This window comes from Bufo bufo, chromosome 4, assembly GCF_905171765.1.
Source record: "Bufo bufo chromosome 4, aBufBuf1.1, whole genome shotgun sequence".
Classification (NCBI taxonomy): domain Eukaryota; kingdom Metazoa; phylum Chordata; class Amphibia; order Anura; family Bufonidae; genus Bufo; species Bufo bufo.
Genome location: NC_053392.1, coordinates 381,175,522 through 381,194,862, shown reverse-complemented (window position 1 = coordinate 381,194,862; position 19,341 = coordinate 381,175,522). Strand labels below are relative to the sequence as shown.

Sequence of the window (19,341 nt, the reverse complement as noted above, 5' to 3'; positions counted from 1 at the left end):
TTAATTGGTAGTAGGCTTTCGAGCCTATACAGCTTGGAGTAAGACAACATTCATAAAGAGGATGATGTGGTCAAAATACTAATTTGCCTAATAATTCTGCACGCAGTGTAGAGGCTGACATTGTTGCCCATTCTTCTGCATAATGGAAGCGCTCACTAGTATGCAGGAGGTAGAGGCGGGGGTGAAGCGCTGTGAGCGCTGTACTTACCCCTCCTCCTGATTACTCTTCTCAGGTCCTGTGCTGCTGTGTCCTGGCTGCCTGTAGCGTCAGGACGTACAGAGCGCACTCTACCCTGCAGGAGGTGAGAGCCAGGACAGGACGAGTGGCGGCAGGAGACAGGAGAGGTAAGTTATTTTATTTTACAGTCTGAGCTGAGGTCTGATATGGAGGTCTTATTGGGGGTCTGGAGAGGTCTCACAGGGGGTCTGGAGAGGTCTAATCAGGGTTCTGGAGGTTTTTTGGGGGGTCTAGAGTGGTCTGACTGGGGGGTCTAAAGAGGTCTAATGGGTAGTCTAAAGGTCTGACTAGGGGTATGGAGAGGTCTAATGGGGGTCTGGAGGTCTGACTGGGGGTCTGGAGAGGTCTAATGGGAGTCTGGAGGTCTGACTGGGGGTCTGCAGAGGTCAAATGGGAGTATAGACATCTGGATGGGGATCTGGATAGGTCTAATAGGGGGTCTGACTGGGGGTCTGAAGAGGTCTAATGGGGGTATAGACATCTGATTGGGGGTCTGGAGAGGTCTAATGGGGGTCTGGAGGTCTAACTGGGGGTCTGGAGAGGTCTAATGGGGGGTATAGATGTCTGATTGGGGGTCTAATGTGGGTCTTATCTGAGGTCTGATATTGGGTCGGGGTCTTACATGGAGGTCTAATGGGGGGGGGGGGGGGGGTCTGATCTGAGGTCTGACATAGAGGTCTAAAGAGGGTTTGGTCTGAGATGGAGGATCTGTGTGGTACCAGTATTTTCAGGGGGACTGTTTCTGCAGGATAACATTGGGGCCACAGCGGACACAGTATTGGAGGTAGCAGGATGGGGTGTTGAGAAAGTGAGGAGGATGATGGAAAAGTAAGATGTCTGTTAAACTCTGCAGAGATGAGGCGTGGCTGAAAGAAGTCACCATGGTGGTCTGGTCTAACAGGAGAAGAAGAGGAAAGAGAATATCTACATTAGAGAAGAGAAGTCACTGGATGTAAGAGGTACATACGTGGCGCTGTGACCCTGTATTTTCTATAGCGCTGTATGGAATGTTTTCCAAGTATGTCTTTAAAGGGGCTGTCTACTTTTTTGAACGAGCGCTGCCTTCTCTGCTCATCGCTGCAAATGCTACAGCGAGCAGGTGAACATAGCAGAGAAAGCAGCTCTCATATGAGCGCTGCCCTCTCTTCAAACAGCTGATCAGCGGGGGGACTGGGGGACCCGGCCGATCTTATATTGATGACCTATCCCGAGGATAGGTGATCAGTAGAAAAAAAGAGGACAACCCCTTTAACAGTAGGCCTGGAGGGAAGGGGTTAGGTTGAGAATTTAGCATGGGGGGGGGGGAGCAGAAAAGCTAGGTGCACCAGCGCTGAGTGAAGGGGGCCCAAGCTGAACCCTTGCACCAGGGCCCATGAGCCTTTAGCTAAGCTCCTGTTATACGACAGAAGGGTGTTTGGGCCCGGTAGCGACTGCTACCTCTGCACCCCCTGTAGCTACGCCCATGAATGAGGGCATATGGATGGCATTTGTGCCAGAGCAGAGCAGCTTTTATGTAGTCACTCAGTTATTTGAAAAACATGGATGCACAGATCTTGTGCCTGAGCAGTGGGGTTGTTGGGGGGTCAGCTTCAGGTCTCCAGATCTGACCACCCTGACTGAGCAGCACATGACTGAGGGACCATGGAGGAGTGCAGGGGGCGGCCTGGTGGTGACAAGTTCCTTCCTCTGTCTTGTGCAACAACTTCTTGCAGCTCGCCTGCAGTCGTAGTATCCCGCCCAGTGGGCAGTCATGTAACGTGCACCATCCCAGACCCTAACATACTACTCCCCGGTCTAGGACGGAGGTCTACAGGGTGCAGTCACGGGGGCATGCCGACCGGACCGAACAGCTTGGACTACCCTCCCGCCAGTCTGGAAGGAAGCTTCCTCGGTAACAGATAGGGGAACTTGCCTTTCCCCTTCCTCCTGCTACTTTCCGTGCGGAGGAGCCATGAGTGACTGCAGTGAAGGCATTACATTCTCGGTGCCCGTGTCCCCTCAGTATGAGGAGAAGCCTGGCGTCAGACAGCACGGGGCAGCAGCAGCAGCACCCTGCACTGGCAGCAGGCTCCCCGAAGCTGGCAGCTTCTGGCACCAAGACTACGTCCATGCTGCTAGCGGGGAAGGCACGGCGGGCCGATGTAGTAAGGGCTTCACCCCAGCTGGGACCTCTGCTGGCAGCAGCCGCAGTATAACTGTGGTCTATGTGATCAATGAGGGCACCCCGGGGCTGCAGGCCTGTGAGAGCGCTGCCCTACACAGCCTGCAGGAGGCGTGCGAGAGTCAGGGGGCAACGCTGGAGACTCTGCAGTTCGGCAAGCTAGACTTCGGGGAGACCACGGGGCTTGACCGCTTCTACAATGCAGGTGAGGACACTGGTGGCTTTGGCAATAGTAGTCTAGAATCTGTGTGTTATAGGCTGCCAATAGTGTTCACCAAGTGGACATCGATCAGAATTTCCGGAAAAATTAGACTCGTAGCGAAGCCGAATTTCCTTGTGTAATGAATCGATTTTCCCTAAAATGGCGGTAAAAATTAAAATAAAAAATGATACTTACCTCATCCATTTGAGTGCGAAGAGGCCACCACGGCCATCGTGCTTGAAGATCCAGAGCGAAATCTCGTGCGTGGTGACGTACGACATCACCACTACGGCCGACCTGATGACGTCATCATGCGCCGGACGAGATTTCGCCCTGGATCTTCAAGCAAGATGGCCGCGGCGGCCTCTTCGCACTCAAATGGATGAGGTAAGTATCATTTAATTATTATTATTTTTTTTTTGTTGATCAACCCCCGAAAGGTTGAACGTGGCATCAGCGATGAACGTGGCATCTGAGGGGTTTAATGATAGGGGGCGGAGCAATGGCTGTTCCTTGTCAACGCGCTTCGTGACAAAGTAATTTGCCCCAAAATTCAGCGAAGCAGCCGAATGGAATGTTAGTTGCCATGTTTATGCCTAGTACTTTGTATAGTTATCTGCTCCGACCCCTTCCCCGTCTGTGGTGTGCCTGTGGGCCTTCAGCACTGTGGCCAGCCATATGACCTCATTAAAGGGAACCTGTCACCACTCATATCTGTGGGTCTGTGCACATGAGCGTTGTTTTTCACTCATCGTCAGCGTTACGTGAAAATCGCAGCACGTTCTATATTCTGCCTTTTTCACGCAGCCCCGACTCCATAGAAGTGAATGGGGCTTCAGTGAAAAAAACATGACATCCGGATGTAACCTAGATGCAATCAGGATGTAATGCGTTTTTCACTGATGGTTTCTAGGATATGTAGTTTGTAAGGGTTCGTTGTTTTTTTTTCACGTGCGTGAAAAACGCATCAAAACTGAAGTGAAAAAAACGTAAACACTGAGCGCAGTCGCAGACAAAACTGACAGCACTTGCGTGCAAACCGTCAGTTTTTTTCCTGAACAGACCCTGAGAGAATCCGTGACGCTCATGTGAAAGGGGGCGAACTTGGCTGTCTAGATGCTAGAAGTCAAGCTTGCCTCACCCCAAGATGGATGTTTCTGCGCAGTCTCAGCACAGAGACATCCATCCAGAGTGGAGTGGCAGGATTGGGTGAGGCAAACTGGTGTAAGGGTAAACTGGCTTAGTTGCCCTTAGCAACTAATCAGATTCCACCTTTCCATTTTCAGCGCTTCTTTGGAAAATGAAAGGTGGAATCTGATTGGTTGCTAAGGGCAACTAAGCCAGCTTTTCATTACACTAGTTTGATAAATCTCCACCCTAGTGTCAAGACCGCTGTTCCCTGACTAAAGACAATTTGCATATCGCAATGGGGGGGTGGGGGGCGGGGTGATAAAGTAGTTTACAAGCAGAGTTATTCATCAGACCAACAACACGCAAACATCATGTGAGGCGGAGGGGTGGGAGAGTCATTATGGTGGTGACAGGGTCCCTTTAAATGACCTCTGAAAAAATAACAGGGGGCTTTCCTGAACAAATGCGTTGGATAATCCTCTAAAATCACTTTATTTGGTAGATTTCCTTATTTGGCATCAGTAGAAATATTCTTAAAATGATGGAAAAGCATTGCTAGTGTGAGGGCGAACTGCAGAAGTCTTGAAAAAGAAGAGTCTACACTGGAAATATTGGGGGCATTTCAGCCCCAGAGGGTTTTCAGCCCCAGAGGGTTTTCATTTTTCACTCCCTGCCTGTCTGGGGCGATAACTTTTTTATTTTTCTGTTTACATAGCCGTATGAGGGCTTGTTTTTTGCGGGACAAGTTGCACTTTTTACTTCCACTATTTAATAATGCATTAGATGTAGTGATGAGCTGGAAAAAAATCCAAATTGGGTGAAATTGGAAAAAATAAACAGAATTTATTTTTCTTTTCTTCACCATATTCTGACCTCCTTTTTTTTTTTGTAGTAATGTGTACGGAGCTGTGTGAGGACTCATTTTTTGAGGTGCAATCTGTACTTTTCATTGTTACCATTCTGGGGTGTGTAAGGCCCCTTTCACACGGGCGTTGCGGATTGGGGCCAGATGCGTTCAGGGAAAATGGTGCGATTTTGACACTAAAACAAGTCAGTTTTCACTGCGATTGCGTTCCATGTTTGTGTTTTTTCCGCGCGGGTGCAAAACATTGTAATGCGTTTTGCACGCACGTGAGAAAAATCGGCATGTTTGGTACCCAGACCCGAACCCGGACTTCGGGTTTGGCTTAAGTGTTGTGTAGATTTTATTATTTTCCCTTATAACATGGTTATAAGGGAAAATAATAGCATTCTGAATACAGAATGCATAGTACAATAGGGCTGGAGGGGTTAAAAAAAATAAAATAAAATTTAACTCACCTTAATCCACTTGATTGCGCAGCCCGGCTTCTCTTCTGTCTTCCTCTTTGAGGAATAGGACCTTTGATGACATCACTGCACTCATCACATGGTCCATCACATGATCTTTTACCATGGTGATGGATCATGTGACGGACCATGTGATGAGCGCAGTGACGTCATCAAAGGTCCTTTTCCTGTGCACAGCAAAGAAGAAGACAGAAGAGAAGCCGGGCTGCGCGATCAAGTGGATTAAGGTGAGTTATATAATTTTTTATTTATTTTTTAACCCCTCCAGCCCTATTGTACTATGCATTCTGTATTAAGAATGCTATTATTTTCCCTTATAACCATCCCGATCTTCTCCTAGCAACACTGCGCACGCGTGGATTGTAACACCACGGAAGCACTCCATAGTGCTTCTGTGGGGTTCCGCATCTCCATGATTGCAGACCCATTCAAGTGACTGGGTCTGCATCTGTGATACAACATTCGTATGCAGGAGGCCTTAGGCCTCTTTCACACGGGCGTTGCGGGAAAATGTGCGGGTGCGTTGCGGGACCACCCGCGATTTTTCCGCACGAGGGCAAAACATTGTAATGCGTTTTGCACTCGTGTGAGAAAAATCGTGCGTATTTGGTACCCAAACCAAGTTCGGGCTTGGGATCGGTGTTCTGTAGATAGTAGTATTATTTTCCCTTATAACATGGTTATAAGGGAAAATAATAGCATTCTGAATACAGAATGCATAGTAAAACATCGCTGGAGGGGTTAAAAAAAAAATATAATTTTTTTTTAACTCACCTTAGTCCACTTGTTCGAGATGCCCGGCATCTCCTTCTGTCTTCATCTGATCTCTGTGCATCAACAGGACCTTTGGTGACGTCACTCCGGTCATCACATGATCTTTTACCATGGTGATGGATCATGTGATGATCGGAATGACGTCACCAAAGGTCCTGTTGCTGCACAGAGATCAGATGAAGACAGAAGGAGATGGCGGGCATCTCGAACAAGTGGATTAAGGTGAGTTAAATTATTATTAATATTTTTTAACCCCTCCAGCGATGTTTTACTATGCATTCTGTATTCAGAATGCTCTTTTCCCTTATAACCATGTTATAAGGGAAAATAATAATGATCGGGTCTCCATCCCGATCGTCTCCTAGCAACCGTGCGTGAAAATCGCACTGCATCCGCACTTGCTTGCGGATGCTTGCGATTTTCACGCAACCCCATTCATTTCTATGGGGCCTGCGTTACGTGAAAAACGCACAAGGAGGAGCATGCTGCGATTTTCACTCAACGCACAAGTGATGCGTGCAAATCACCGCTCATGTGAACAGCCCCATAGAAATGAATGGGTCAGTATTCAGTGCGGGTGCAATGCGTTCACCTCCCGCATCGCATCCGCGCGGAATACTCGCCCGTGTGAAAGGGGCCTTACAAAGAGTAAAATCTGCACAAACAATTTACATGCTGTGGATTTCAAAATCCGCACAGCAGGTCAATTTCCACGTAGAAAATATACTTGAAGTGTACATGAGATGTGTCAGATCTCCTTCACTTTGCTTGTGCTGTATTACGCTGCACACGAAAATCAGCGCTTAAAAAGCACGTCCAATCCACAAGGTGTGCAGGTAGCCTTGGGGTGCAGGCACACGGTAAAATTTGTATGCAGAAAAACGCAACAAAACCACGTAAATAACTGCACATAAATTTGCACTATTTATTGTTTTGGTGTGCAGTTTTTGGTGTACATTTTATGTATATGTTGATAACCCCATTGATATCTATGGGGAATCACACAAACTGCTGACACGCTGCAGATTTGAAAATCCACACAGCAGGCCGATTTCTGCACAGAAAATGCATAGTGGACATGTACCTTCTACACAGAAGTTTCGTTTTCCGCACAGAAAACACATGTACATGAGATTTGTCAGATCTCGTACACTTTGCTGGTACTGTATTACGCAGCGGTTTTCCTGCACAAAAATCAGCACATAATCCGCAACGTGTGCAGGCACCCTAAGGCTACGAGTTTCTGATTTCCAAGCGGATTTTCGTGTAGAAAAACCTCAGCGTAGTACAGCACCAGCAAAGTGTATGAGGCAATTTCATTCTATTTGGAGATTGACCCGCCGTGCGGATTTTGAAATCTATTCTGCACCATGTCAATTCTTTGGGCGGATTTGACCCTTTTCAATGCAAGGATGAAATCTGCGGCAAAAATAGGAATCAAATCCTCACCATAAACCGCAAGACAGTCGGCACCCGTCTGCAGGTAGCCTTATGGTGGTAAAATGAGCTGACGGTATATGGGTATATGCACACGGTGAGTATTACATGCTGATTTTTGTGCGGAAAATCTACAGTGTAATACAGAATAAGAGAAGATTTTCAAAATCTCATGTACACGGTGAGGACATTTTTTGCGCTGGCATTAATCAGGGTGTCAATTGTTTGTGCGGAATACACCTTTTGCAATGCAAAGAATGAGATCTGGGGCATAGGGTATAAAATACACCCATCAGTACCAGTGGATTGTGTCAGGAATTAGGCGCAGAACCCACATCTGAATCCTGAACATGGCCTAACAGAATGAGGTTGTGCCATATTCATTTTGGAAAGCTGAAAAGTAGCAGTGAGGCGTTGCTGCTGGCCCCTATTGCCCCACAGAGATATCAGTCATGCCAGTAGCCCATAGAAAGAATCAGACGTATGTGGTATTAACGGACGAGCTGTCATCATGCTAGTCGTAATAGACATAGTGAGGTAGATACCGTGAAGCAGGAGACGGACATTTTGTGTGTGGAGTTCTGCTTCTTCCATGCCATCGCTGGTTCCACTGGAGATGTATCCACCTCGCTTTGAAGAAACGTTCTAAAGGTTTGGCCACACGGTCAGGTTTCCTGATGCAGTTTTGGAAGGAAAGAGTGGATCATAAAATGAGACAAAGTATAAAGGACAGATACGACTCTTAGGCCTCATGCACACGGCTGTTGTGTGCCCGTGGCCATACGGCGGGTCCGCAATACAAGGGCATCGGCCCGTGTGCACTCCGCATCACGGATGCGGACCCATTCACTTGAACGGGTCCGCAATCACGGAGATGCGGAACGGAAGCACGGATCGGAACCCCACAGAAGCACTACAGAGTGCTTCCGTGGTGTTTCTGTCCGTGCCTCCGCACCGCAAAAAAAATAGAACTTGTTTAATTTTTTTGCGGTGCGGACGGATCACGGACCCATTAAAGTTGAATGGGTCTCGATCCATCCCGGCTGCCGCACGGACGTTGCCCGTGCATTGGGGACCGGCAAAATGCGGTCCCTAATGCACGGAACGGACCTACAACGGCCGTGTTCAGGAGGCCTTACTCTTTTTTTTTTTTTTTTTTATTCCTGGTCCTGGCTTCCAAAACTGCATGCAGAAACCTGACCGTGTGGTACCCCAATAGTTTATGGGTGAGTGACGCACATTCCTATTGAAATAAACTGGGTTTCTTTTGTTGCTGCCACTGAGAACTTCCACTGTCACTATGCAAGTGGTGTGCCAGCTGTTCCTACTGCCTTTTGTCACACATGTGCAGTCCTTCCAGCTATTTGTGTGCCCATTTGTTCTTGGCAGGAGCTTTCATGTCATCATTGCAGTCCAATTTCTTACACTGAATGACACAAAGTGCAAGGCTCTGTTCACATCTGCATTGGAGGCTTTGCTAGTGGACAATACTGCTACATGCAGCCCTTTTTTCCAGTCAGAAATGAGACATCTTGATGGAGCCACATGGACCGCATCATAAGTCAGGACGCAGGTGTGAACAGAGCCTTATTTTGATGGCTTCTATAGCTTTCGGCTACACACTTGTTTGGCCGACAGCTGTTTCTCTTGACCTCCTTCCATACAAATAACTACTTGGCTGGTCCAAGTGTTGATCTGATCAATAGGGAAAGTGGAGTAATCCGCTGCCAGACTCCTCTGGTCAAGCCTTATCCCCCTTGAGAACAAGATTCAGGCATGTTGAAACCCAATATTGTTGAATCTTCATTACCCAAACATCAGGATACTGAGCTAATGCGTATCGCCATCTTAACCCCTTAACGCATAATGCCATACGTGTATGGCATAATTCACCTGCAATTGTATGGAGCAGACTGCTGAGGTGAGCCCGCTCCATACGAAGCGGGTGCCAGCTGTATAATACAGCAGGCACCTAGCCACAATGACTAGGAACGATGATTACCCTGAACTCCATCATTTAACCCTCAGATGCCGCGTTCAACAACAATCACGGCATCTGTGAGGTTAAGCAGAGGGATGCGGCTTCCACTGCCTTCCGATCTGAGCCCCTTCAGTGAAATTGTGGGGCTCCGATTGGTTACTATGGTGCCTGCTGAAGTTTCCCAGGGCTGTCATAGTAATTTCCATGCTAACCTGGAGGCACAGTTTAGCAGGGAGCGTGTCAAAATTCCATTGACCTTAATAGATCTCTATTAGGGTGAATGGGACAATGGATCAAAAGATCCCAGGTTCTAGCTCCCTAGGGGGACTAAGGCCTCTTTCACACTTGCGTTGTCCGGATCCGGCGTGTACTCCACTTGCCGGAATTACACGCCGGATCCGGAAAAACGCAAGTGTACTGAAAGCATTTGAAGACGGAGCCGTCTTCAAATTGCGTTCAGTGTTACTATGGCAGCCAGGACGCTATTAAAGTCCTGGTTGCCATAGTAGGAGCGGGGGAGCAGTATACTTACAGTCCGTGCGGCTCCCGGGGCGCTCCAGAATGACGTCAGAGCGCCCCATGCGCATGGATGACGTGATCCATGCGATCACGTGATCCATGCGCTTGGGGCGCCCTGACGTCACTCTGGAGCGCCCCGGGAGCCGCACGGACGGTAAGTATGCTGCTCCCCCGCTCCCCGCTACACTTTACCATGGCTGCCAGGACTTTAGCGTCCCGGCAGCCATGGTAACCATTCAGAAAAAGCTAAATGTCGGGTCCGGCAATGCACCGAAACGACGTTTAGCTTAAGGCCGGATCCGGATCAATGCCTTTCAATGGGCATTAATTCCGGATCCGGCCTTGCGGCAAGTCTTCAGGATTTTTGGCCGGAGCAAAAAGCGCAGCATGCTGCGGTATTTTCTCCGGCCAAAAAACGTTCCGTTCCGGAAATGAAGACATCCTGATGCATCCTGAACGGATTTCACTCCATTCAGAATGCATTAGGATAAAACTGATCAGGATTCTTCCGGCATAGAGCCCCGATGACGGAACTCTATGCCGGAAGAAAAGAACGCAAGTGTGAAAGAGCCCTAATAGTTATTAAGTAAAAAAAACTGAAAACTTCAAAAATATAAAAAATTTAATCACCCCCTTTCCCAATTTTACATATAACAATATATAAACAATAAAATAAAAAATAAAAACATATTAGGTATCTCCATGTCCAAAAAATATTGCAAATATTCCTGCGTGGTGAACGCTATAATGGCAAAAAATTAAAAACACACTATTTACCATTTTTTTGTTACCCTGTTCCCTCCAAAAAATGTAATAACACTGATCAAAATGTAGTACCACAAAAATGGTACCAATAAAAACTTAAAAACTACAGTTTTTTTTTTAAAGTAATAAAACAAAATAAAAACTATACTTATAAGTTTGGTATTGCTATAATCGTATTGAGCTGCAGAATAAGGCTACTTTCACACCTGCGTTAGGTGCGGATCCGTCTGGTATCTGCACAGACGGATCCGCACCTATAATGCAAACGCTTGGATCCGTTCAGAACAGATCCGTTTGCATTACCATGAACAAAAAAAAAAAATTTTTTAAAAAAAATTTTTTGTTCATGATAATGCAAACGGATCCGTTTTGACTTTACCTTGAAAGTCAATGGGGGACGGATCCGTTTGAAGATTGAGCCATATTGTGTCATCTTCAAACGGATCCGTCCCCATTGACTTACATTGTAAGTCTGGACGGATCCGTTTGCCTCCGCACGGCCAGGCGGACACCCGAACGCTGCAAGCTGCGTTCAGGGGTCCGTCTGCTGAGCGGAGGACAAACGGTGCCAAACTGATGCATTCTGAGCGGATCCGCCTCCACTCAGAATGCATTAGGGCTGGACGGATCCGTTCGGGGCCGCTTGTGAGACCCTTCAAACGGAACTCACAAGCGGAGCCCCGAACGCTAGTGTGAAAGTAGCCTAAGGATGTCATGCCGATTTTAGTGCACAGTGAACGGTGTGATGTCAAAACCCCCAAAACCTTGGCAGAATATTTTTTATTTTTTTTTCCATTTTATTAAACAAATAATATTTTTTCCGTTTTCCAATCCGAGACATGGTAAATTAAATAGTGCCATTAAAAAATGCATCTTGTCCTGCAAAACACAAGCCCTCATATGGATATGTTAACGGAAAAATAAAAAAGTTATGGCTATTTGAACGTGGGGAGGAAACATCAGAAATGCAAAAATGAAATTAAGCCCAATCTTTAAGGGGTTAAAGGTTTTTTCAAGTTATTTACAGTATCTAATCGGTGGGGGTCCAACACCTGGAACCACTGCCGATCAGAAGGCACTGGCAGTAGAGCCAAGGACTTCTCGCTTCTTTCACTAGGCCATGTGACGTCACGATCATTGGTCACATGGCCTAGGCGCAGCTCAGCGCCATTGAAGTGAAAGCACAGCTGTTCTTGGCGATCAGGGAGAAGCCAACATGCTATTGATGTACTTAAATCCTAATTTGTAAAAACAAAACTACAAATTTGCAGCAACAGGTTTTGGCAGCAAAAGGTATATTTCTAATAAATGGAGCCAGTCCTACCAAGCATTATGCTTAGTTACAAAGGGATTTGGGTGCAGACGGCTCCCTTTAGGCGGGGTGAGAGTAGACTGCAGCCACAATCAAAGCCAGTAACTTTTCCTGGAGTAAATCAATAAAACACAATGTTCTTTTTGGAAGCTGGTGACTGTAGGCAGTGTCTGTGTTGTGTAGAGGCCTACTGCCAGATAAGGCTACATTCAAACGACCGTTGTGTGTTTTGCAGTCCGCAAATAGAGGATCCGCAAAACACGGATGGCGTCCGTGTGCGTTCTGCAATTTGCGGAACGGCACGGACAGCCATTGATATAACTGCCTATTCTTGTCCGCAAAACGGACAAGAATAGGACAGGTTATATTTTTTTTGTGGGGCCACGGAACGGAGCAACGGATGCGGACAGCACACGGAGTGCTGTCCGCATCTTTTGTGGCCCCATTGAAGTGAATGGGTCCGCATCCAAGCTGCCAAAACTGCGGCTCTGATGCAGACCAAAACAACGGCCGTGTGCGTGAGGCGCGCGCCTCGTCATAAATTTGACATATCTAACAGCAGCGCAGAGCGGGAAACTAGTTGACATCTGGAAGCTAGACTTTATTGCCTGTGACAGAACACACTACGCTTTGTGAAGGAGCTGGTTTATTCTATGTCCTAAAAACATGTTTAATATAAATAGGGAGGGATTATGCCTTCTTTATCACGTGAGCTACAATGTGTAAGAGTGTAGTGCCAGATAGGAGTGGTAACTTGAACAGATTAAGAAAGTCGTACTAAGGGTCCATTCACACGTCCGTTTTTTCTTTCCTGATCTGTTCCGTTTTATGCGGATCAGATCTGGACCAGTTCTGTACCCATTCATTTTCAATGGGTCCTGGAAAAAATCGGACAGCACAATGTGTGCTGTCCGTTTCCGTTGTTCCGTTCCGCATGTCCGAAAAAATATAAAACTTGTCCTATTCTTTTCCGCAAAAATCGGATCCTGGACCAATACAAAGTCAATGGATCCGCAAAAAACGGAAGACATTCGTATGTCATTACGTATGTCATCCGTTTTATGCGGATTCCGTTCCTGGAAATTAAATGGCACCTGAGATAACACATAACTAGACTTTTATTCACTTTTTTTTTTTTTTTAAAAGAAATCCAAACAACTTTATTTGCTTATTGAAATTTATACATGTTTCCGTTTTTTGTGGATCCGCAAAAAACGGATGACATACGGAAACCTTTTCAGGAACAACGGATGCGCAAAAAACGGACCGAAAATCGGGATATAGAAAAATACTGACGTGTGAATGGACCCTAAGTCTCAGGCTACAGTCTTCATTACATATAAAACAAAATCACAGAAATATAGTGGCAAATATGGGGGAACTGCTCAAACCCCAAACACTGTAGCGTGTTTCTCATTGGGGGAGCAGTAAACGACCATCCCCAGCAAAAAAATGCATACAATGGAGGATGTCGGCGCGGTCCACATGCATCACAAAGGCATCCTACACAAACCGAAGCATTGTGCGGATGAAAATATAATCATATAAATCACAGAAAAAAACGGATATGACACTGACTATACTGGCTAGTCATAAATGCAGATATTAAAAGCTGAGACTTTTGCCAATATATTCCTGTCAGGAACACATCGGAGCCCATCTCCAGGCTGCAGTCTTCATTCCTTCAGGTTCAGACACCGTGATATACAGGTGAAACTCGAAAAATTTGAATATCGTGCAAAAGTTCATTTATTTCAGTAATGCAACTTAAAAGGTGAAACTAACATATGTGATAGACTCATTACATGCAAAGCGAGATACTTCAAACCTTTATTTGTTATAATTTGGATGATTATGGTTTAGGGTACTTTCACACTTGCGGCAGAGGCTTCCGGCAGGCAAAACGTATGCCAATTGATTGCGTTTTAAGACTGATCAGGATCCTGATCCGTCTTAGAAATGCATTGAAATGCCAGATCCGTCTTTCCTGTGTCATCCGGAAAAACAGATCTGGCATTTATTTTTTTTCACTTTTTTTTTTCAGTCTGCGCATGGGCAGACCGGACTGACGGATCCGGCATTTCGATATTTTGAATGCTGGATCCAGCACTAATACATTCCTATGGAAAAAAATCCTGGATCCGGCATTCCGGCAAGTATTCAGTTTTTTTTTGGCTGGAGATAAAACCGTAGCATGCTGGAGTATTATCTCCGTCCTGATCAGTCATAAAGACTGAACTGAAGACATCCTGATGCATCCTGAACGGATTGCTCTCCATTCAGAATGTATGGGGATAAAACTATTCAGTTCTTTTCCGGTATAGAGCCCCTAGGATGGAACTCTATGCCGGAAAAGAAAAACGCAATTGTGAAAGTACCCTTACAGTTTATGAAAACCCCGAATTCACAATTTCAGGAGATTAGAATATTACATGAAATCAATAAAAAAAGGATGTTAAATATAAAAATGTAGGACCTCTGAAAAGTATAATCATGCATGTGTACTCGGTACTTGGATTGGGCCCCTCAATGCGGTGTGGCATGGATGCTATCAGCCTATGGCACTGCTGAGGTGTTATGGGAGACCAGGATGCTTCAATAGCAGCCTTCAGCTCTTCTGCATTGTTCGGTCTCTCTTGGCAATGCCCCATAGATTCTCTATGGGGTTCAGGACAGGCGAGTTTGCTGGCCAATCAAGCACGGTAATCCCATGGTCATTGAACCAGGTTTTGGTACTTTTGGCAGTGTGGGCAGATGCCAAGTCCTGCTGGAAAATGAAGTCCCCATCTCCATAAAGCTCATCTGCAGAAGGAAGCATGAAGTGCTCCAAAATCTCCCGGTAGATGGCTGCGTTGACTCTGGACCAAAGCCAGCAGATGACGTGGCTCCCCAAATCAACACAAACTGTAGAAACTTCACACTGGACTTCAAGCATCTTGCATTGTGTGCCCCTCCATTCTTCCTCCAGACTCTGGGTCCTTGGTTTCCAAATGAGATGCAAAAGTTGCTCTCATCAGAAAAGAGGACTTTGGACCACTGAGCAACAGACCAGTTATTTTTTTCTTTAGCCCAGGAAAGACGCTTCTGACGTTGTTTGTTGTTCAGGAGAGACTTGACAAGAGGAATACAACATTTGAAGCCCGTGTCCAGGATCCGTCTGTGTGTGGTGGATCTTGATGCACTAACTCCAGCCTCAGTCCACTCCTTGTGAAAGTCCCCAACACTTTTGAATGGCCTTTTCCTGACAATCCTCTCCAGGCTGCGGTCATCCCTGCTGCTTGTGCACCTTTTTCTTCCACACTTGTCCCTTCCACATAACTTTCTATTAGGGTCCATTTACACATCCGTGTGTGTTTTGCGGATCTGCTGATCCGCAAAACACGGACACCGGCAATGTGCGTTCCGCATTTTGCGGACTGCACATCGCCGGCACTAATAGAATATGCCTATTTCTGTCCGCGGACAAGAATAGGGCATGTTCTAATTTTTTCAGGAACGGAAATGCGTACCTGGAAGTGCAGGTCCGCATCTCTGGATCGAATGGGTTCGCAATTCCGTTCCGCAAAATGTGGAACGGAATTGCAAATGTGTGAATGGAGCCTTAATGTGCTTTGATACAGCACTTTGGGAACATCCAACTTCTTTTGCAATTACCTGCACAACTGTCAGTCAGCAGTCTTTCCCATGATTGTGATTCCTACTGAACAAGACAGAGACAATTTAAAGGCTCGGTAACCCTTTCCTCAGGGGGTATGGATTAATAGCTGACTAGAGTGTGACAATTTGAGCCTAGAATATTGAACCTTTTCACAATATTCTTATTTTATGAGATTGTGAATTTGGGGTTTTCATAAGCTGTAAGCCATAATCATCCAAATGATAACAAATAAAGGCTTGAAATATCTCGCTTTGCATGTAATGAGTCTATCTCATATGTTAGTTTCACCTTTTAAGTTGCATTACTGAAATAAATGAACTTTGCATGATATTAAAATTTTTCGAGTTTCACCTGTACAGCTTGCAAGCTCCTAGTTTCAGACTTCTCAAGCGGCCATTTACATGCTGAATCTGTTTCCAGGATGCTGCTGGTTTCCCGCTACGAAATACCTTGTGTATGCTATCCTCAGGCCCCTTTCACACGGGCAAGTATTCCACGCGGATGCGATGCGTGAGTTGAACGCATTGCACCCGCACTGAATCCTGACCCATTCATTTCTATGGGGCTGTGCACACGAGCAGTGATTTTCACGCATCACTTGTGCGTTGCGTGAAAATCGCAGCATGCTCCTCTTTGTGCGTTTTTCACGTAACGCAGGCCCCATAGAAATGAATGGGGTTGCGTGAAAATCGCAAGCAAGTGCGGATGCGGTGCGATTTTCATGCACGGTTGCTAGGTGACTATCGGGATGGGGACCCGATCATTATTATTTCCCCTTATAATATGGTTATAAGGGAAAATAATAGCATTCTGAATACAGAATGCATAGTAAAATAGGGCTGGAGGGGTTAAAAAAAATAAAAATAAAATTAAACTCACCTTAATCCACTTGTTCGCGCAGCCGGCATCTCTTCTGTCTTTATCTGTGAGCAATAGGACCTTTGATGACATCACTACGCTCATCACATGATCCACCACCTGTAATTCACACCAGCTCAGTCCTGTTCAAGCACTGTGCCTTGGTAAGTAAGGAAACAGGACTCAGGACATGATAGAGCTCAACACATTCAGGTGATAGATGCGGATGCTGGGAGAGGTATCCCTACTGATAAAATATTAACGGCCTACCGTGTGAATAGAACATGAGTAGCTCATGTATGTGTTGTAATGTCAGTATTACTTGGAAGGCCTCTTTAATGGATCTGGTGTAAATTAAAGGGGTTATCCCACTTAGCAGTTTCATACTTACCTGCTGCCACCGCGCGTTCACTTCCTGGATTCTGGCTGGGGGCGGGCTTCATCTTGATTGAAGTCTTCTCCCGGCCGGGCCGCGCGCTGGACTGAACGCGCACGCTGCCGCGCATGCGCAATGTGACTTATTTCTGGCCAGTATAGTACAGAGCCGGCGTGCGCGTTCGCAGCTCTGTACTATTCTGGCCGGGAAGAAGTCACCGTCGCGCATGCGTGGCAGCGTGCGCGTTTAGGACAGCGAGTGGCCCGGCCGGGAGAAAAGAAGAAGTCTTCTGGGCAAGCGCGACCATCGGGATTTTGCGGAAGAGCGGTGGTCGTAACCAGGGGAGACCGAGTCACAACAATAAGGTAAGTGGGGATGAATTTTCTCCTAATCGGTGGAAATTTGTTAATAAAGTATATTTACAAAAATGATCACTGTCAAATCATTAACAGATTTAACAGTGATCATTATGATGGGATAACCCCTTTAAGAAAGTCTGCCAGATCATCGGTAACGAGCGTTCATAGGAACACACTGTCGTGTGTATGAGGCCTTAACCCTGAAAAGCTGTAGCATATTCTATAAGGACCGAGCTCCCCTCCAGCAACTGCACATCCATTACATTTATCTGAAGGGAGTTGTTTTGGTGGGATTTCTTGGGTTTCTGCAAACTCCCTTTAGGTGAACGGAACTGTCCTAGATACCGCCACTTGTGCATTCACCATTATTGCGTGCAAAACAGTTTTGTTTCTACAGTTGGGATGTCACATCCTGATAGAACGCCAAAGCGCATCTTCTGGGACTCCTGCCTTTTGCCTTGTTTCGCCTTTTCTCATTCAGCTGTTTTTGTGTGGTCCGTTCCTGGTAATAGATTCAGAAATGGATGTGCATAGTTTACACTTTTTCTTGGCGCCATTGAGACTGTGTGTATGTGAGTGTACTTTGTATACTAGTGCATTGAATCCTATCACTATAAGGCCTTGTGCAACACGACCATGTCCATTTTGCAGTCTTCAAGTTGTGGATCTGGAAAAACTCTGCCTTCCGCCTTTTCCCGTCCCGCCCTATGTTAAAAATGCTTTTTCTTGTCTGCAAAACATTCTAGAATAGGACTTGTTCTATCTTTTTTTGCCGGACTAAAGATAGGGCTCATGTTGATTTCATGATTTTGACCAAATCACAACTGAACTTCGCTGAAATGATGTTTAATTTCCCAACCGTAGCTGCCCCGGTATGACTTCAGGTCCGTCATCTGTACCTACCGTAACTTTATAGCATGAGGAGCTGCCACCACACATTCCACTACCCGCAGCAAGCAAGATTGTACACCCCTGTTGTGTTTAACAAGACCTAGATTTTGTGGTCTTGTTATTGTTACCATGGTTAAGCTTTAAAACTGCAGTAAATAACCCCCTCTTGGGCTTAACATAAATAGTGAGCGCAATCTTGGATCAGATCACCAAGTCACTTTTTCCAGGCAAAGTTTACATTTTATTTGTCGGAGAACTCGCTGCTCCAGCTGCTGTACCTTACACAGAAGAAGCCGTCCTCTGTGTCTTTACAAGGTAATGGAGCTGAATGAGATATTTAGATTCTAGCAATTCTTTGCTGTTGGAGGAAGGGCGTTTGTCGTGGAACCGAAGATTTCAAGGAAAGTTTGTTCATTCCTGGCTCTCCCAGTAATGGAGGAGCTAGCATATTGTTTAAGGCAGGATTCTCCCTATTGAATTTCGGTCACATGAAGGATGAGTTTTGACGTTGCATAGAGCTCTATTTAGTTTGGGCAATGTCTGCACTATATTTTTAATGTCTCTAGTGGTGCAGATATGCTCTGTACCACAAATGACCTATTGTTCATGTCTCTACTCCACGTTAAAGGGTTTCTGTCACCCCACAAAACTCTTTTTTTTTTTTTTTTGGATAGTTAGATTCCTCATAGCGCAATATAGGAGAATATAATAGTCTTACTTACTTTCATGCGGCCGATTCTTTTTAAAACGAAGTTTTATAATATGTAAATGAGGGCTCTACCAGCAAGTAGGGCGTCTACTTGCTGGTAGCCGCAGCAGAAAACCGCCCCCTCGCCGTGTTGATTGACAGGGCCAGCCGTGATCTCCTCCTCCGGCCGGCCCTGTCAGTAATTCAAAAATCGCGCGCCTCTGGTCATTCGGCGCAGGCGCTCTGAGATGAGGAGGCTCGTCTCCTCAGCACTCCCTCAGTGCGCCTGCGCCGATGACATCACCGAAAGAGAAGACGTCATCGGCGCAGGCGCACTGAGGGAGTGCTGAGGAGACGAGCCTCCTCATCTCAGAGCGCCTGCGCCGAATGACCAGAGGCGCGCGATTTTTGAAATACTGACAGGGCCGGCCGGAGGAGGAGATCACGGCTGGCCCTGTCAATCAACACGGCGAGGGGGCGTTTTTCTGCTGCGGCTACCAGCAAGTAGACGCCCTACTTGCTGGTAGAGCCCTCATTTACATATTATAAAACTTCGTTTTATAAAGAATCGGCCGCATGAAAGTAAGTAAGAGTATTATATTCTCCTATATCGCGCTATGAGGAATCTAACTATCCAAAAAAAAAAAAGAAGAGTTTTGTGG

The 19,341-nt window shown here is 46.2% G+C and overlaps 1 protein-coding gene across 2 annotated transcripts in view; it reads left to right on the top strand.

Annotated features, from left to right (window-relative positions):
* Positions 1 to 2,018: 2,018 nt before the first annotated feature.
* The window catches only part of MAP3K5 (mitogen-activated protein kinase kinase kinase 5), a 206,331-nt gene continuing 189,008 nt past the window's right edge, over positions 2,019 to 19,341 (top strand). For both annotated transcript variants that reach the window (XR_005778421.1, XM_040429201.1), the window contains exon 1: positions 2,019 to 2,604. Coding sequence is in view for 1 of the 2 variants with exons in the window: in XM_040429201.1 (XP_040285135.1) it covers positions 2,190 to 2,604 (415 nt within the window). In the remaining variant the exon portion in view is untranslated. The remainder of the gene's footprint in view (positions 2,605 to 19,341) is intronic.